The 15,307-nt window shown below is 35.9% G+C and overlaps 2 protein-coding genes across 2 annotated transcripts in view; one reads left to right on the top strand and one right to left on the bottom strand.

Annotated features, from left to right (window-relative positions):
* Positions 1-15,307, bottom strand: part of FAM227B (family with sequence similarity 227 member B) — a 213,718-nt gene that overhangs the window by 65,485 nt on the left and 132,926 nt on the right. The window lies entirely within an intron of this gene.
* FGF7 (fibroblast growth factor 7) overlaps positions 3,755-15,307 on the top strand; it is a 65,246-nt gene continuing 53,693 nt past the window's right edge. The window contains exons 1-2 of the mRNA XM_059701843.1: positions 3,755-3,978; positions 4,569-5,113. Coding sequence (XP_059557826.1) covers positions 4,828-5,113 — 286 coding nt within the window. The 5' untranslated portion in view covers positions 3,755-3,978; positions 4,569-4,827. The remainder of the gene's footprint in view (positions 3,979-4,568; positions 5,114-15,307) is intronic.

The following is a 15,307-nucleotide window of genomic DNA, read 5'->3' as shown; positions in this document are numbered from 1 at the left end:
TGGTATTACTGAAGGAAATGTTTCCTCACTGCCACCTATTGTAGACACTCACACCTTTCCTTTATACTACTTGTCCATGGTGGTCACTTTCTCTGATAAAATGAGAAATGAAAGGGAAAACTACAATAAAATAACATTTAATCTGTCAGATTAGTGTGATTGTAAAATGAATACAACTTCCTGGAGGGTAAATTGGCAATATTTAAATATCATTTGACCCAGAGAAATTCCAGAAATGGATCCCACGGATACATTTGCAAGTAAAAAATGACAGATTTAAAACTTTTTTCTTTGCAGCATCTTTTTTTGGTAATAGAGAAAGACTGGAAAAATTAAATGTTCATCACTTGTAGACTAGTAAAACATACCATGATATATCAATTCAATGGAGTACTATGCAGTTGTTAAAAAGTAAAGAAATTTCCTAAATACTGAGATGAGAAGATTTTCCATTTTACTTAGTAAAAAAATGCAAAATGCAGAACATTGTATATGGTATATTGCCTTTTGTATAAAAAGAGAAAAAGCAAAGTAATATATACATATACATGTATTTAATTTATCTGCATATGCATAGGAAACTCTGGAAAGATATTCAAGAAACTAATAAAAATGATTACCTACATTTTGGGGAAAAGATTGTGCTGGGGTTCTTGTTCCAGCATCTAGAAGGGTTCAGCAATCTGGACAAAGGCTGTGTATAACTTAATAAAGGGTCCAGAGAGGAAATATAATTTTGAAAGGCATTTGGGGGTCAGAGGAGCCTAGCTAAAGTAACTAAGATCTCCTCGTCTCAGGACCCCTTGCTTTTTATTAACACAATCTGTCCTAAGGTGAGGTGGCAATATACACTTCAAAGGGTAGGGTTTTGTATACACAGTCCATTGTCAGAATGGAAGAATTTGCCTACAGCTGTTCAGGTGTTTGGCCAGTAGGAGGCAATAACATGTAGATTGAGATGACCTTAGCTGTGTGGCAGCAAGCAATCAATTTATGCATCCCTTGCAGGTTTTGGGAAATGCCATCAGCCATTCCCAGATGATTCAGCCCTTGCTGAGTCCCCAAGTTCCATCAACCTTTTGATGAAACTCTTGCAATTATGACATGCTGGAATTGGCTTCTGGCAGGATTGGAAGTAGGAGGATGAAGAATAGGATAGGATGTAAGAATAAAAGTGATGAAAATATTTAATGATGTACTTCTGTATCAATTATATTATACATCACTATGCATGTGGCATACATTTAAAATTCATTATTGAATGCAAATTAATTAAACAAAAGCAATTTTCTATTATTTATCTCTCCATGAAATAGGGATATAACAAAGGTTGCTCAAGCAAAACTAGGTGGTTGGTTATTACTTTAACAACTGCCTATATTTTCATTACAGTCACTGAATTAGATTCTCGTACTCTTTTTATGTGTCATACCCCTAAATCAAACTAGACAAATGTTAGGCACTGTCTCCTTTTGAAGAACCCTAGGTGATAATCTTTACTTCCTAAGGTTATTTTTATTTTTAATTTTTAAGCATATTTATTTTTAAAGTCAATTTTTAAGGATAGATGCAAGAATCCTTTATTTTATAAATTTATAGAAGTCTTTCCAATTAAAAATGGAGTTAACTCAATCTGGAAACAATAAAAGAGACATTACTTCAAAATATTTCTGTGTTTAGCCTATCACTATATATACATTAAAACAAGAGCAATAAATATTTGTCAACATTATTACTATTAAGAATTTTGAAAACATAGAGGGTTAACCCATCTATACATAACATATGTTACTCTTGGTTTCTGGAGAATCCTTCTTGAAGTATAAGAACAATAAGGACATAAATGAGGTTCTTTATTACAGACTTGGTGCTAGTGAAGCAGGTTGTGGGCCCATCTTGAATTAATTATTCTCCATTAAGGAAATTGATAATCAAATGATTTAAATATAGTTTCCTTGTTGAGATTAATTCCTTCATTAATATTACTGGAATTATATTTTCAAATCACAGAGTACAATGGCATCTAATGAACTTAAAGTGCATCGATCACAATCTCATACTTATTTTGCTTCCAAATTTATAATTAACCCTATATAGCAGATTTTCAGAAGGAACCAAGCACTCTTTACCAACATACTATCCATTTCTTTATTTAAGTCTTAAGTGTTTAATTAGAAAAATTTGACTTCTAATCTGTTGGTTTCTTAATTTAAAATCTGTAGGGTCAGTGTGGAACTGATTTAGAAGCTCTTGAATACCTTTACATGTGAACTGACAATAATTTTCATTTCTTTAGAGGTAATATCCAGGTCCTGGGAGTTCTAATCCTGTTCATTATCGTTGCCTATAAAACTAATGGGGTATGATTCAGAACACAGTAGCATCACACTTTCTTCCCTTCTTCTCTTTCTTCTTTTAGAGAAATGCATGATAGGATATTTTTGAGCAATCTAGCTTTCAGCTATAGAAGGGCCCAAACTCCTCTGCCCTGATACACTTAATTTCAATATCTGGTGCTTCTACAGTAGGACCTGGGTACATTTAAACTATTCTATGCTCTTAATTCTATTCCCTAAAAGCATATACACAAAGGGAAATAACATAATCCAATTGAAAGGACTTAGTTTCCTTATCCTATTGGTCTACATGCACCACCTGGTGGTAAAGTAGTACATTTCAAATGCAGTGTGTGTGTGTGTGTGTGTGTGTGTGTGTGTGTGTGTGTGTGTGTCTTAAAATGGGAAAGAGAATTTTAATATACATTCTTAAATATTGATTTAGATTACCAATGCAATTATTCTGTGACAAATATCTAATAAAACACCAGAAAACAATTATATATATGCTAGAACAGGAAGTAAAGGGGAGAACACTTCATGCTAGAAAGTAAAATAGCTTTCTTATTTACATTAGCTATAACCCTTATAATTCCATCTATAAATTAACATTTATTTATTGTGATAATAGTCTTATGAGGCAAGAGTCAAATACTGATAATCAATGTAAAACCATTTTCTTTATTTTTTATTTTTAAAAATCATAATTAAAAATTGTGTATCCTTTTCCTTATACAGTAGTTAAAGTTATAAGTCACAGAATTTTAAAACTATAAGGCACCATATAATCACTTAAACTAATATTACAAATGCAGCAGCTGAGACTCAGGAATGTTAAGTGACTTGTCCAAGGTCATATTTGTAATTAGAGGCCCAGCTCAAATAAGAACCCAGGTCTTCTCATTTTCAGTCTAGAAATATCAGACATACAAATTATATGCGTATACAATGGTGAAATATTTCTGTATAAAGGGATATATACCCTTGCCTCTGTAATATTGTACTTTAGGACACGAAGATGTGAGTAAATACAGATTAGTAGTTTTATTCTAACATTCTGAGTACCAGAGAGTAATAGAAATACATGCATCATAGAGCTATGGAAAAATTTTTCTAACTATTGAAAAGTCCCTTATATATGTCCAAAGGAATATTTTTCAATTTATATACTACTGCTATGTTGTAAAGACGGTACAAAAACTTCCCTTTTCCCTTCTAACTGCTTCAGACTCGGAGAGCTGTTTCTACTAAGGAGATACCCACTTGTAGATTTAAGCATAAACCATGTTCATAGCTCCCTCTCATGACCATTGAATGAATATTATACAAGTCTCCTTTATTCTCGCTGTTGTATTCAACTAACAGCTCACTGGTTAAGTTTTAATTGCTTCCAATGAGGTCAGCAAAGGTATTTATCGAAAAGCCCTGAATAAAAGGCTCCACACACATACACACAAGCATACACGCACTCACACACACAGAGAAAATCCTCTTGCCTGTTGATTTATGGAAACAATTATGATTCTGCTGGAGAATTTCTCAGCTGAGAAGTAGTTTGTAGCTACAGTAGAGAGGCTCAAGTTGCAGAAGGCAGACAACAGACATGGAATTCTTGTGTATCCAGCTGTTATCAACAGAACAAGTAAGTTACTGTTATTTGTCTTTAAAAATAATGCTGAATGTTTTCTAGTAGTTTATCTCTTTCTCTGGTTTTAGTACTGAGGAGAAAAGTAAAGTTACCAGATTTTCAAGCCATATAATTATCTATAGTAATTTCACTGTAGAACTAACAGAATGAGAAGGTTGAAGCTCTCCAGAGCAATTCTGACATTTAACTTGAGAAGTGTGGGCAGTTCAGGAGAAAATAACTGATTAACCAAAACGTAAAAGCATATAACAAAGAAATCTAGGGAAAGCATTTTTACTTTGTTAAGAGTACTCTTAGAACTGAATTTAAACCAATAGCTCTAATAGCATGATGTTTCTATCAAATAGAACTGGAATGATTGGTACAATCATATTTTGCTTTATCTCTACCAATGCATAACTTTTATAAATTTACATATAGAATGGTAAACATGTTGGCATCCTATGAAGGCTGTTTTAAATGTACCTCCACAGTATACACCGCACTGTATGTTATAATACTATTTACCCACTGAGAGCTAGACATTCAATTTTTCATCTTCCTTTCTCCTCCTGTCCCTATTCTTAATCTCTCATTGCAAACAGAAATCAAGTAGCAAACAGCGTCACAGCAACTGAGCTTCCTACAACCTGTTTTTATAAGGATATACCCGCAGAGTAAAGGAGGAATCCTGTATTGTTATCAGGAACTAGGAGAAGGCTACCAAACTGGAAAGAGCAACTACTCTTTCTTAAATCAACCTACAGTTCACGGATAGGAAGAGGTCAATGACCTAGGAGCAATAATCACTCAAGATTTAATTTTCATTATGTTATTCATGAACACCCGGAGCACTACACTATAATGCGCAAATGGATACTGACATGGATCCTGCCAACTTTGCTCTACAGTTCCTGCTTCCACATTATCTGTCTAGTGGGCACTATATCTTTAGCTTGCAATGACATGACTCCAGAGCAAATGGCTGCAAATGTGAACTGTTCCAGCCCTGAGCGACATACAAGAAGTTATGATTACATGGAAGGAGGGGATATAAGAGTGAGAAGACTCTTCTGTCGAACACAGTGGTATCTGAGAATTGATAAACGAGGCAAAGTCAAAGGCACCCAAGAGATGAAGAACAATTACAGTAAGTAATGTCTTTTATTTATAGCACTACTAATGAACCCTAACAATCTTGGAAAAGCAAGTGACATGCTTTATGTTTCCTTTTACTTTTTGGAAAAAATTAAACCTCATCTTTTAATTTCTCTAAAGTTGGATAGCTGGACTGTGTTCCTAAAAACCTCCTGGAACAGGGCAAGTTTACTAATATAGTTGAACTGATAACACAAGTTCAACAATGGTATTATTCACATTGAAATGTGAATGTATCTGCTAGCAAAACTCATTATGAACACTAATAGAGTACTCAGTAAATAGTCATCATAAACCACTTATTAGTTTGAGGAACAGAGAATTTACTTTTAAAAATAATTTTATTTTCTTTGAAAGGATATTTCTGTGATGCAAAATACTGAGTCTATGTTCAAAAATACATTCAGTGACTTGTGCAATTGTGAATTGTTATAAAACAGAAGGAAGTCTGTGGTATCCTTATTTGTTCATGTCATAATGAGCTTGCATGTCATAATGTTTAATTATTTACCTAAGTAGAAAAATAGGTCCTTCCTAACATTTTATTTATATAAATCTTCTATGCCATAGTTCTATGGTACCTTAAAAGATAGGTAAATGTGAAGGAAGAAATACAAGTGCGTTGGAAATATGTTAATTCCATGATTTTCAATTAATAAGCCCTAATTTTCCTCAAGAATCAGTTATTCATCTTGAAATATCAAGATTGGATTTATCATAGCATTAAATTTAATGGGATAAAATATATACCTCAACATATATATTAGAATTTAAAAGTCCCTGAGTAAAAATAAATTTTGTTTGTATTACTAGCACTTGAACAATGTTATTATTATATCATTTTATAATATCATGTGTTAAAGTCAATTGAAAAGGAATGCCTGGGGATGGTGGTGTAAACATTTGTCTAGGACAGTGCCAGGATGGCCTAGTAAATATTTAAAACTTTTGTTGTTTATTTAATGAATGGCTTTCAGGCTTCTTAGCTAATTTAACTATAATTGATATAGAATGTTAAGACCATTTTAATGGATTGTGAACAGTTGTGGTTTTATAATTACTGTTATTAATGAAGTTATCATGTTATCCTTAGAATACTGGCCTGATTATGCTGATGTTTAGCTAAGGAAATAACTATTTGGAGGAAAGTTATAACTATTTGTGGTTGGCCACTTTTATGTGAGCAACAGAATTTGGCCTATAATAAATTCATTTATAAGTTGAGATTTATAATGGATAACAGAACCTGATGGGGAAGACTAGGTGAAGTTATAACATTTGGGTCCAACCCCTGTCTGTGAATGACTTTGGAACAATTTCTTACTTTTAAAAATTCTCAATTTTTCATCTGTAAGATGTGGGATATGTACAGATGATTTCCAATATATCTTCTAGTTTACAGCCTATTTTATTTTAAACCACAGAACTTATATAACATAAATGTGGAAAATGTAAGTACTCATAATTATCACACACACTGAATGAGATGAAAGTGATAGTATCTCAATGGTAAGAATGAGCTGTCAGAACTAATTGAAAATTGTAGTAGTAAGTGTCTTAAACTTAAACCCTGTGGAATTCTTCTATATGCTGACTAACTCCTTTTGAATGCTTTTGTCAAATAATAAAAAAGTGAAAAATTAGATATAAAATCCAGTAAAAATGAATAATATATATAATTATTTGGGATAAAAATATCTACAACTGGAATACATTTACATATGTAAGTTTTATTTATGTTAAAATTTCTTAAAACCATGAAACATAGGCACTTGTAAATATATACACAAAATGCTAAAGTTATTTTGTAGTCTGAAATACAATTTAGCATAAACCTTGAGTAATCATAAAGCCACTCTGATAAGCCATTTCTCCTCTAACACTAACTAATTCTGCAGTAAGAAAAAAAGAAAAAGAAATGAAGTGACATCAGGATATTAATGGGTCTTGAAGGACTGCTTACTTTACCAGTATTAAGCATAGCTACTCATAAGAATGAAGTTTATAAGATATTGCTGAGATAATGGATTGGAGTGAGTAGAGGAGGTGGAAAATCTGGATGGATACTTCTGATTTCAGAAGGTGTTGGGCTGGGGTAGGTGGATGGAAAGCCAGAAGGAAGAGAAGGGGGAATGGTAGGGAGCAGGATATGATAGCTCATGTCTCATATCTTTAGGTAACTTAAAAAGTTACATAAGCTACCCTGGGTTGTGAAGATCTCATTTCAATCTATCTTACTATAGTGGTGTCTTGTGAAATATATTACATTTATATTGGAATGAAATCGCAGAAAAAGCGTACCAAGGAACCCAATAGAAATAAGACGTATTAGTAGACATATAAGCAAGACCCAACTGTGTAAATGTAGGAACCCATGAGAGGCCAAGAGATGCTGGACCACATTTTGAGTCTTCAGGGGAGAGAAGTTGTTGCTGGAGACCTGGTCCTGAGACTGCATACCATCATCACCCAGGAGACAAGAAGCCTCTCCTTTCCACTTGCTCTCTCTGGTGGCTCCACATTTAGCCTCACAGTAGGTTTCCAGGTGATGAAACTAGAACTTAACTTGAACTAATACTGGTAAAAGGGTAATAAAAGCATAAAATGCCCCCACCTCACAAGTAAAATACATATGCTGTTGTGCAGGGAAGCATTAATACCATCATAAAGGGCCTGGCGATGGATGGTCAATGCTTCCACCGCTCTTGTCAGAGCTCTCCCCTGGGAGACAGGCCAGAGGGTGAATTTAGACAATTGTTGGACCAGGCAACCCATCAGCAGACAGAAGCAATCACTCCACACCTGACAGAAATAACACTGCTGTTTAAGTTGGGAATTGAGGTGCCGAATGAGAGACGGCAGCAGGGCATTGGGAACCGGCAACTGCCCTGAGAGACAGATGTGGAACAGAGCTCAGTCTCTCAGGATGGTCTCCTTCCTTTAGGCATCCAATTACTTAAAGGTTTTGCCTTTCCCAGCAATGGTAAATATCACCCATGCCTTTTAAGAAAAGAAAAATCCTGAATTGTCATACAGCACCGATCCAAAAAAAAGTATGCCTTACTGGTTATAGTTAAGTTCCATAGCAAGAAAAGGGTTAGCCATTCTGAAAACTGGCCAATGATTTGGCAATACTCTCTTTTGGATTGTTAGACTGTAACGGGATATGGCCTAACAATTGGCAAAAAGCAAATAAACACAGTGCTGTTGGATTTGACTTTGGCTACAAAATCTTCAGCGACTCAATTGTCAACAATTCTTTGGACAAGCTCCTAATCAACAATAATCTCTGCTAGTAGCTACCAAACATACACATCACCTCTAAATATGGCAAACTTGCTTGTGCTCCAAACAGTTCTGAGCAAGTTAACTCAAAGAACAATAATTCACATAGCCAAAGTAAAAAATAAGAAAACCAGGACAACTCCACCTTTAAAAAATAGATAATGAGGAACATAGCCATGGAGTTGAACCAACATCCTAGAATTACTGACAAAATGGAATCCTGTAGAACTGATGACCTGTAGTCCCTTAAGTAAATTGTCAAGGCTCTAAATTATGGGAGATGGATAAAATTCTGTGGAATAGATTTGAAAATATTAGCTACTTTTGAAAAGTCTAATATTCAAGATTGTTTTTCATCATATAGGCTCCCTCTTTTGTGGGCTAATGCAAGTGCCTGGCACTTATGAAGTCCTAATAATTTATTGCCACAGGTACATCTCTTATTTATTTTGTAAAGTCTCACCTATCAGTTTCATTTTCTGCCAACCCAGAGCATCTGAATATGTGTTTTCCCTCGTTACTCAGCTGTGTCACAACTCTTCAGCCTATAGTTTCAGAGCAATCAGAGACGTAAGTAAACTGGAGAGAATGCAAAAAGCCAGCTTTTAGACATATGGAAGGGTTTCCTTTTCTACACTTTTCTATTTATCAGCCTTGGCTAAATATTGCAATCAGTTGGGGAACTTTAAAAAAAATACTGATGTCAGGTCCTACCCACAAAGATTTTCATTAAATTGATTGGGGGCGCAGCCTGGGCATTGAGAATTTTGCTCCCCAGATAACTCTGACATGTTGCCAAAGCTGAGAAAGACGGGGCTGAGGGATCACATTAGATCACTGGGGAAACCACGCACAGCTCAGTTATATCAGAATCTCAAGAAGGTGGGGAGGACCGAGGTATTAATGTTGGTTAAAGCTCTCTGGTGATTTTATTGTGCAGGAAAGGTTGAAAACCACTAACTAATGGAACCAAAGGTTCTAATTCAGCCTGAATCTCCTCAGGTGTCCCAAGAATATTTTTGTACCCGTGGAGGGCTCCAGAGGTAACTTATCCTGCACGATTTTGAAATGGATTTATTAAGGACATTCTCCTGGGTCCATTTGAACTCTGACAAATCTCAGGGGTTTCAGCATCTGGAGAACTGGCCTGGAAGTGCACGTGATGACAGCTCTAAAGCTGCTATGTAAAAAGGTTTCTTTGGGGAGTGAGTTGGTTGCAGAGATAGCAGGTCCTGTGCCACAGTCGCATGATGACAGGCAGGTCCGAGTCTCTCTGACACCTTCAAGCGGCGCTGCAGCAGAGCACCTGCGGGACAGGCATCAGTGCCAGCTCACCTGGCACTTAAATGAGCCACTTACTGCTAGGAACCCTGCAGCCCTCAAATTAAGGTGTCACCTCCTTTGGCTGCCCCGCAGAGTTCAAAGCAGTGATTGAAAGAGACAACTTCCAGTCTAGAAAACCCAGGGGGAAAGAAACTACAAGCCTAGAGGGTCCATCCAGGTTAGTGGAAAGGATATGAAGCTAGAGGTTTGTTCCCTTTGTAAGTGTGGGATTAAGGCAACGCTTTCATGTTTGGAAGGATCCTAGCCTTCTTCCTCTGTATCAAGTAATTTTGGGGAGCACAGTAGGTTCTTTTAAATCACTATGAAATAAGCTATTTTAAGTTCACATATGGCATGTAGAAGAAAAGGCAGGAATTGTGTATGGCTAAGTAATAAGCAAAAAAACCCTCCTTAAATGAAATAGTTTTTCATATGCTTTCCTTTCCTAAACCATACCTAATCTTTCATGAAACACACACACACACACACACACACACACACACACACAGAATTTATTGAGGTATGACTGACAAACAAAAAGCTGTACTTATTTAATGTATACAACTTTATGAATTTGGAGGTGAACGTACATCAGCGAAATCAACAGCACAAAATATCCACCACTTCCAAAAGTTTCCTCCTGTTCTTTTTATTTATAATAATAATAATTTTTGTGAGAAGAATACTTAACATAAGATTTATTCTCTTAGCAAATATTTATGTATAGAGTACAATAGTGTAAACTATAGGCACTACACTGTACAGATCTCTTGAACCTGTTCATCTTTTGTAACTGAAACTTGATACCCTTTGACAATACCTCACTGTTTCTGCTCCCCGAGCCCTAACAACCACCATTCTACTCTCTGCTTCTATGAGTTTGACTATCTTAGATTCAGCCTATAAGTGGTATTATGCAGTATTTGCCCTTCTGTGTCTGGTTTATTTCAGTTAGCCTAGTGTCCTCCCAGTTCATATACAATCTTTCCACATGCAGGATGGGTTGGAAAATGAAGGTCCTCTGCCTTTTACATGGTTCTGAAAGCCACAATAAAGAGTCCCTGAACATTTAACTTGACCATGATTCACCTCTGCATTTCAGAGTCTACCTGAGATTCTCTATCTAACTTAGAGAAGCCATACCAAATTCACTAACCAAACAAATATCATTCCAGTTAGCTAGTTCTTTTTTAAAAAAATATATATTTTATTGATTTTTTTACAGAGAGGAAAGGAGAGGGATAGAGAGTTAGAAACATCGATGAGAGAGAAACATCGATCAGCTGCCTCTTGCACACCCCCTACTGGGGATGTGCCCGCAACCAAGGTACATGCCCTTGACCAGAATCGAACCTGGGGCCCTTCAGTCTGCAGGGCGACACTCTAACCACTGAGCCAAACTGGTTAGGGCTCAAGTTAGCTAGTTTTGAACAGATCTGTATAGTACTATCTAAAGACAACAGGACTGGGGTGGGGAAGGATAGAGGAGAGTTATTCAACATGCACTTCCAGGTAAAACTTGACTTTTAAATGGACAACACCATTCTCAGAGGGAACAGGGTTGATACATTGGGGAAGAACAGGGTCTGGAAGATTCTCTCCACTTGCTTTGGTCAACTTCCCTGCAGAGGGATGTAATCACTTCTACTGGGGTAAGCGTTGAGTCCTTGACAGAGCCATTAGCAAGTGTCTTGTTAAGAATAAATAGGAAGAAAATATCTGTTTGTGAACAGGAGAGAAAAAGGCGAGCGAAGAGAGGAAAAGGAACTTTATATAAAACTTAATGGATTTTGCATTTTAAATTTAGAGAATTTAAGTACAAAAGATTTTCCTAAAATGTAGCTCTACTAACTTTTTGACGTACTTAAACATAAGGGCAACGGAATTCAATAGGTGGATAAGATAGTAGTGGGAGGATTTCTGAGATCAAAACAAACAGAAACAAAATAGTATGCAGAGGGGTTAATATGATAATACGACTATTGCAGATGTTACTCAAATAGAAGGCTTGAATCTACTAGTTAAATTTGTGCCCCAAACTGCAATAATCTTTGCATATTTATCAGGACAATTCTGAAACTGACTTTATTTTTATGATGTAAGACAGTAGAGATGAAGTGTATTTAAACATCCTAAAATACCATATTTATTAGGTTCTATTAAAAGCTATTATAATACTTTCCATTTACCTGCCTATTTGAACTTTAGATGTAATTGTAGATAATGTTGAAAAAATGATTTGAGATGAAATTCAGAATCAATGCAGATCTTTCCTTTTCCTCCCCAAATATTTTTAATTGGTTTTTAGAAAGAGAGGAAGGGAGAGGGGTAGAAAGATAGAAACATCAATGAAGCAGGAACATCATCAATTGGCTGCTTCCTGCACACCCACCCCCCCTTCTGAGGATTGAGCCCACAACCTAAGCATGTGCCTTGACCTGGAATAGAACCAGTGACCTCTTGGTTCCTGGGTCAATCACTGAGCCACACTGGCTAGGCAATGCAGATCTTTCTTAACGCAGCAATCTCAAACTTTGTTTCTTAGATCACTAGTGTTCCTACAGATATTAATGGTGCTTCCTGCAGCACAATTTCCATGGCTAACCAACTGAGAAATATTAAGTTAAACAAAGTTGAACAAGCTTTTCACCAAATAAATTCTCTAAGCCTATACCACACTAATACGAATTACAAAACTCTAGAAGACTATATATGATTTTCCAAATTTATTTGACAACAGACCACACACAACCCTCTCACCCTCCTCACTCTCACCCTTGATTGGGTAAAACATTTAAATTTCATTACATTGAAAAGTGAGAGCTACTGGATCTATCTATTGTGTAGTGAAGAACTAAAATCAAGCTTCCACTAAGTTGTTTGTTCCAAATTAAAAGGCTATAAGATTGACCTGAGTAGTATTTTAAGAATGACATTGAACCAAGAATTTGTGCCAAAGTCAGGAGCCATGTTTTGGATTATTAGGGTAATATTTAGGGTATGGATGCTGGGCTGAAATCCAGAGATTTGCAGTAAGATTTAAACCTACTTTAAAGATCTTTCTGGGTTCTGAGCAACTTTACAGAATCATTCTCCTAATTTGAAATGATGCCCAATACCTATTTTTTGGGCGACCTAGAAACCAACTCCAAACTAGAAACATTTTAGGATTCCAAGATGATTGAAAATTTCTTATCTTATGTACCTGAAAGCAAGAAACTTTTGCTTTATTATTCAAAAAAGTAGTTTGAGCAAAGGCTGAAGTTCTTTCAATTGTACCAATAAAGAACAAATTTCATTTACTGGCCAAAAACTAGAAATGTGAAATTTAGCATAACCTAGAAGGAGAATTGCAAATTTAATGAATTAATTGCAATATCATTTGAACAGGTCACTTATTGAAGACTGTAAATAGAATTGTCTTTCTAGCCATACACAGCACATTTGCCTTGTCTTATCGTTCTTCACGCTTGCATTTGGCAATGCCACTAGAATGCCAGTTCTGGTGGATTAAGTATCATGTCTTACTCTTCCTTCTATCTCCCAATGAGAGAAGAAATAGCACTTAGTCCAATGTAAGAGGTGGGAGAAGAGAGAAGGATTGGCAATCACTCAGCATATTTCTCCCTTAAGTTTTTACACATCTAAAACTAGTTACAAGTAAGAAATAGATTACTAAGTTATCAAAATTTGATGTGGACAAGAATTAAAGCTTTGCTGAAATAAAAGAGAAGTGCACCTCTCTTCTTTCTTATTCTCTATCATTAAAAATGTCTTGGCCTCTGTAACCTATTTGACTTAGTGTTTTCTGGGTAATTTCAAGGAACTAGTGAATAAGTTTTATTGTAGAGGCCAAGGATCTAAGCATGTACAGTTACCACTGGTGATACAAGAACGGTGATTGGCAAGGCATGGTAAAGACAAATCCTGGAAGAGCTATGGCCCTCTTCAACACCCATTCTTATTATCATTTGACTATAAACTAATCCCTGTATATCAAAAACTATATAAAGAAAAATATAATCATAGTTGACATTGACTTAAGGAATATCTGCATTAAAAAAAAAGAGAGGAAAAGTCTTTAAGAATTAAATGAGCTATACTGGTAAAAAAACAAGCAGTGGGCTATAAATTTTAGTAGGGATCTGCCTACTCATTATTAGCACTTATAAGATTGGTCCTGGACTTCGTGAGCAATGTTGAAGGGAGAAGAGGACATGTATGTAGGGATAAAGAGCTGGGGAGAAGTGCCAAGTTGGTGAATACAGTATGAATTTGTTTTAGTGCCAGTAGCCTGATTCTTGGAGAGGCTCTTGGTGTCCTGTTGTGTCTCTAACTGGACTCTGACCACAGGCTTGGCAAGTCTGGTAAATACTGAGGCAGTAATCATAGGGAGTTCACCTGTAGGCAGTGGACAGCTTTCTCCCTGTTTGCTTGAATAATAAAGATATCATGTAAAACTTTGAAAGGTTGGTGACTGCTTTTTTCAGTTTTTTACTAATTCAGTAAATAATCATTGATACTTCCCTATGCCAGACTGATGCTTCAGTAGTAAGTAGTAAATAGTAGTTAAGTCCATAATCCATGTTTTTAGAGAATTAGCAGTTTAGTTGGGGGTGGAGGGTGAACTATGAGTCAGAGGAGGAAAGTGGAGAGCATATTAGGGGTTGCCTAAATCAAATTGAGGAGGGTAGCATGGAATTCTTTCCTGAAAGAAAAATGACCTGAAGAATAATCAGAATGAAAGAGCAAACAAATGTATTACCTTCAGAGGACATACTTTGTGCAGATGATTGGTAATAAGAGAGTACTGCAAGGTTGGGAAATGGAAAGTGACTTAGTATTTTTCTAGGTATCAATATTAAGCTCACAAAGATTAACTTTCTTTTTTTTCTATTCAAAATATGAGAAAAATACTTGACCTTTATTAACTTTCAGACTTTTTCTGATTGCCCTGTTTACTAAAAATGGCTATTTCCTTTAAAAGGTAACATTTTTGAAGGCATAATTTAAATTGGAATGGTAAAGTAAACATAAATTAAATTGCAATAATACTGCTTTTCTGGATAACTGCATATTTTTCTCTTTTTAATTCCTTTTTTAAAATATTTTTTAATTGATTTTTTACAGAGAGGAAGGGAGAGGGATAGAGAGTCAGAAACATCCATGAGAGAGAAACATCGGATCAGCTGCCTTCTGCACCCCCCCCCACTGGGGATGTGCCCGCAACCAAAGTACATGCCCTTGACCAGAACCGAACCTGGGACCTTTCAGTCCGCAGGCTGACGCTCTATCCACTGAGCCAAACTGGCTAGGGCTTTAATTCCTTTTTGATCTTTGATCATAATTACAACCTGCTTAAATCAACTATTCACAGATACTCATTGTAAAAGCTACATTACCCTTATGGAGGACTTCTCTCCTCTCCCATAATAGTTTCTAAAAAAGTGAGAGAAACAATGGTTTTGAGGAATATGTTTAGCCTTTTAAGGACAAAGTTATGGAGGTTGTCTGCCACATTTTTGAAGATAAGACATTATCATTAGAGCTGGATCACCTGTTTCAGCTATTTAACCGG

This window comes from Myotis daubentonii, chromosome 1, assembly GCF_963259705.1.
Source record: "Myotis daubentonii chromosome 1, mMyoDau2.1, whole genome shotgun sequence".
Taxonomy (NCBI): domain Eukaryota; kingdom Metazoa; phylum Chordata; class Mammalia; order Chiroptera; family Vespertilionidae; genus Myotis; species Myotis daubentonii.
This window is presented reverse-complemented; position numbering and strand designations above follow the sequence as displayed.